Below are 5,199 nucleotides of genomic sequence, written 5' to 3'. Positions count from 1 at the left end.
CGTCATCTGCTTCATAGGAACACATACACGACAACACAGACACCCAGACACACAAACACACACACACACCACAAGACACATCACACACTCACGTGCGCAAAAATGCACATTCTTCATGTGTGTATCGCGTGGTGTGTGGTGTGGTGTCTGCAGGCTTCCTGGGGAGAAGAACAGAGCACACTTTTACGGGGCATCATTCAGCTGGTTCACTCCTTCTAAAAACAATCATCAAGACAGATTTTCCAGGCTGATGTCCGCTATGGTACATACACACACACACACACACACACACCACCCACACACACACCACCTGAAATGTTTTTAATCCTTGATAGCAGTTAACTTGTTTGTGCTTTGCATTCATAAAGTGTATTATAATTTTTTATTGTTTTTATTTTTATTTTATTTTACAAAACTCTAGCTTTTATATGATAAACCCGGTATGAGAATAATATCAGTTCTGCAATCCTGTTGTCTTTTATGCTTTGGAGTTGTTTTGCTTCCTGCCATGTGGTCACACCGAGGAACTACACCAAGTATGTTTTTCAGTTAGATTTTATTTGATAACATATCTATATAGACACTTCTTCTTTCAATTAATCATGGTTAATAATCCTAATGTAGTCTGTTTTATTTGATCTCCTACACAAATATTGTGCAAAATATGGCTTTTTAATGGAAGATTACGCCTACTCTATTATCACTGTTAATGTTTGGAAATGATGAGTATGAGCTGTTTTTTTGTTTTTTTTTAACCGCTGATAAAAAGACAATTAGTGAACATCTGTCCTCTATAACAATCTCGTGACGCCTCACAACGGGTTTAGCTTAACCGGTTAGCCGAGCAGGAACGACACGTGCTAGCTGGGAAAGTTTTCTGGGGACAAAACAGTTGGTTAACAGTTTTAGTTCTTAAACTTCATCATATCACATTTGAAACCTCTAACCTTAAGAAACTCAAATTGAAACCAACGTCACAGCAGTAAAGGCGGTTCTGTTGGTCTGAGCTAACGTAGCTCAACCAGCTGACAGAGAGTCTGCAATACGCCACTAATGAGAAACGTAATTTGGAAAGTGGGTTAAATTAACTTGTTACAGCTTAAGGACTCATCAATGTACAATTAAAATGACATTAATCATTTGTCATTTTCTGTTGTTTTGTCAGTGATTTGATTTTGAAAAACACAGGCGCGGGAAGTGGAGGCATTGTTGTCACGTTATCATGTTAACTTGACGGTATCCCTTGATGTAGTTCCTCACTCGGCCACAGGGGGCAGTAAATACTCTTGGTTCTGTCTACAAGGATTCGTTAACAGGTTAGTCCACCAGTTTAGAATGTCAGCAAAAATCTCCACAGAACTTTAATTAAAACGGTAATTATTATTAATGAATATTTTAGCGATCACTATGGTTGACAGTTGCCATTTGGTAATAAATGTACACTAATATTGTACCTTGCTACATTTTACAGCCTTATTTCCTCATTGCTCAAGCGCAATTCAGTGCACAAATTAATTTTTTTTGTATGAAGGATTGTAAAAAAAAAACTTTTTAAGCTGTGCATAAAGGGGAACGTTATCTGCAATTGTCAGCCTTTGCGTTTGTAAATGACAATAAAAAATAACTTTCCATCCTCATTATGACCACTTGGAGGGCAGCAAACACATGTTTCTAAATACAGTCGTGTTTGCGGACACTACACCAATCAGACCAGTACCGAATACGGTGTAACCCAGCCTTGAACTTTGAGGAGCGGATTTCTGAGCTAGTTGTCTTCTGGCACAGCTGTTGTGGGTCAATAAATAACTTCAGTGCACAGGTTAACTACGCGTAAACAAATGTCTTACTGTATGTGTCTTTATGTGTTAAATTCGAACATATGTAGCTTAAATAAGGCGCTTTGATGGGGTAAGGCTAGTTGTTTCCAGTGTTTTGCTCTCTGAGCTGCAACAACAGGTGTGATCTTCTCATTAAGGTAAGATGAGCTAATTCCCCTTAAATTTAATGGGCTTTTAAAAAAACATTGAACTTTATAAGTGATATGAATATTCACATCTTTTCTTGGCAGTGCTGTGGATGGCATTTTATTTAATTATTATTTACATTTAAATTTAATTAATTTAAATTAGCATTGTTTAAGATAGGCTCGCTCTAAAAATGATTTCATTACAGATTAATCTGGCATTATTTGAAACAACTGTTTTGTGTTTAAAATGTAAAAATTGAACAAATGCCCTCAATAATTCCCCTCAGCCCTACAGATGTATTTAAATTGCTTGTTCATTGACAACACTCCCAAAAATATTCAGTTTATTATCACTTATGATAAGAAAAGCATCAAATCTTCATATTTGAGAAGTTGGTCATTTTGGCTTTAGAAATAGTTGCTGGTGAATCCTCTATCCATAGACTAATAATCAATTAAATTAGTCGACTAATAATTGCAGCTGATAGAGTTTCTGCTCTGGCTTCACTGTTGACCTCTGAATCTGCAGCGTCAGCCAGACAAAGACTTTTATATTTAGAGAGACAGAGAGAGGAAAGAAGGTCTGTGTCAGGAAGAGAGAAAGGAGTTCTATTGTTTCTGACCCTGACACTTTCACCCCTGTCTCACTGTGTGTTTGTGTTGTGTGTGTGTGTGTGTGTGTGTCTGTGTGTGTGTGTAGGGGGCAGAGACCAGGAAGCGTTCTCCCACTCTCAGCAGTCAGTTTAAGAGATCTCTGGAGCTGCTGATGAGAACTCTGAGCGTCTGTCAGCCGTTCTTCGTTCGCTGCATCAAACCCAACGAATACAAGAAACCCATGGTGAGTGTCTGCAAATAATATCAATCACTTAATTATTAGAATATGTTTTTAGGGATTTAGTTGGCGAGCGGTGCAGTAGGTGGTAGGCTGACTCTGCAGCTGCTGGAAAACAAAGCATTTCTCAGCAAGTTCAGTCAATGATTGTGTTTAAAATGCATTATGAGTTATGTGGGTTGAAGTCTAATACTAAAGGAAGACACAGTAACAACCTGTCAGATATGTCAGTTATCAACAATTCATATGTCAAAGCAAACAGTGGAAACAACAGTGTCAAACATCTGACCCACGTTTATGTATTTCATTATGTGTTAAAATAATTTCCTTTACATGTCTTTCTGAGTCAAATATTTTATTTTGAAGTAACTTGTAACTAAGGAGGTAATCAGTAATGATAATTTTGTCACATCACTAATATCAGGGTTCCCCACGCATCCTGGAATATCTGGAAAACCTGGAAATTAACAATTGACCTATTTTGGAAATGCTGCATACACATCTACCTGCATACAGCCTGTTATTATGATCACATTTACACACGTTGTTGTGGTTGATAATGAGACTGAGAAGATTGATTTTCTGTAAATAAATAAATTCTACTTTATTTAAAGCGCAACAGAAAAATTGGCTGTGGTGAGAACAGCTGACTGTCCTGTATGATCAAGAAAAACTCCTGGAAAATGATTTCTTAAGAAGAGTGGGAAGCCTGTAATAAGCTGCTTAAGGTGCTTTTTATTCTGACATTAATCTCTTCCTCTATGTAAAATAAAAGCAGCATTGCAATAACTACTGTCCGGGTTCAATACATTTTAAAGACTTTTCTCTTTGATTAATCAGAAAATGTTAACCAAAGACAAATGTACCACAAACTGGGGTTTTTCCACCAATAACTTACCGTACTAATAATACAAACTACAAATTCAGTATGAACAGGGATTAAAACACCAGTCAGACTCTGTTGACTGTGTTTTTTAACTTGTTGAAGTTGGAGGGCCAACCGGTGCTGAGATGCATAAAAAATAAAACATACTAAAAATGAAAACTAAGAAGAAGAAGAAAAAGAAGAAGAAGAAGAAGAAGAAGATATATACTTTATTAATCCCCTATTGGAGAAATTGTTCTAAAGGAAGTTGTGTTGAGGTATCAGCTGATTTTGGACGATGTAATGAGAAGCAACAACAACCTTCAGCGCTTTAGCGTCACACTCAGTCACTGCTGTTGTGTTTGTGTCTGCAGCTGTTTGACCGGGAGCTGTGTGTGCGTCAGCTGAGGTATTCCGGTATGATGGAGACCATTCGTATTCGCCGCGCTGGATATCCAATCCGCTACACCTTCGTGGAGTTTGTCGACCGCTACCGGGTGCTCATGCCTGGAGTCAAACCGGCGTACAAACAGGTAGAGTGGGCCTACAGGGGTGTGTGTGTGTGTGTGTGTGTGTGTTTAGGTATTATGTATGTTTGAAACAATGATGTGTTCACAACATCAGATATTCAGGGTTCCCATGCGTCCTGGAAATTTAGAGACTAGTTTTCCAGTCATGGAAACACCTGGAAATGGATTAAAATAACCAAAAATCCTGGAAATTAACTATGTTGTTCTGTAACATTTGAATTGTATTTCAGCCCCTCACACAGAATACAGATCTACATGCATATTAATAATGGTCAAGTTTACATTTGTTGTTGTGGTTGGTAATTGTTGATAACACACTTGTACTTTCTACCTTATAATGAACTAATAGGAGAGAAGATGAATTTTCTGCCAAATAAAATAAATAAAATAAATAAAAAACAGCCAAGTGCGTCATTAGAGCGAGCTAACCCTGAATGTCCCAGAAACACTGACCACCACTGTGAGCAAGTGCTGTACTGTCGAACCAATAAGATGACACCACCTGTGTGACACTGTGTTTGGTCACCAAGCAGTTTTTCCCACAATCCAACAGCAGTCTGTTTTCCTTGGCCCCAGACATATTATGGTTTCCTCCCTGTGTGTGTGTGTGTGTGTGTGTGTGTGTGTGTGTGTGTGTGTGCTCAATTCAAACAGCTGAGTCAGCTTTTGTGTCTGTAAGATTAGACTTGTTGAGTTAAAGTTTGAGATGTTGTTAAGGTGTCTGAGCTCTCAAATATCCATCACAGTCATATTGTTTTGGGAAATAATCGATGTTGTCCTGGAAGATTTGAACTGTCCCGTAAACTCTGACCACATACCTGTAATGAACCTGCGTCACTTCATCATGAGCCCCACATCATTTAAAAAAGAGGAATAAAACAGGGGAAAATGTGTCAACTAGGCCTATCTGTACATTATAGGACCATTTGTCAGCAAGTGTTGTCCTGTATTGTTGAGAAAACTCCTGGAAAACGTCCTGGAGAGGTCCTGGAAAATGATTTCTTAA

The 5,199-nt window shown here is 38.1% G+C and overlaps 1 protein-coding gene across 1 annotated transcript in view; it reads left to right on the top strand.

Annotated features, from left to right (window-relative positions):
* Window positions 1-5,199, top strand: part of myo7aa (myosin VIIAa) — a gene marked incomplete in the record, with an annotated part of 41,472 nt that overhangs the window by 18,245 nt on the left and 18,028 nt on the right. Inside the window, 3 exon segments of the mRNA XM_035679645.1 lie at window positions 175-252; window positions 2,667-2,804; window positions 4,038-4,196. Of these exon segments, the coding sequence (XP_035535538.1) occupies window positions 175-252; window positions 2,667-2,804; window positions 4,038-4,196 (375 nt within the window).

The sequence above is a fragment of the Morone saxatilis genome, unplaced genomic scaffold (assembly GCF_004916995.1).
Source record: "Morone saxatilis isolate NCDOM2014 unplaced genomic scaffold, NCSU_SB_2.0 Contig8, whole genome shotgun sequence".
NCBI lineage: Eukaryota > Metazoa > Chordata > Actinopteri > Moronidae > Morone > Morone saxatilis.
The sequence above is the reverse complement of the archived record's forward strand: the minus strand, read 5'-3'. Positions and strand labels throughout refer to the sequence as shown.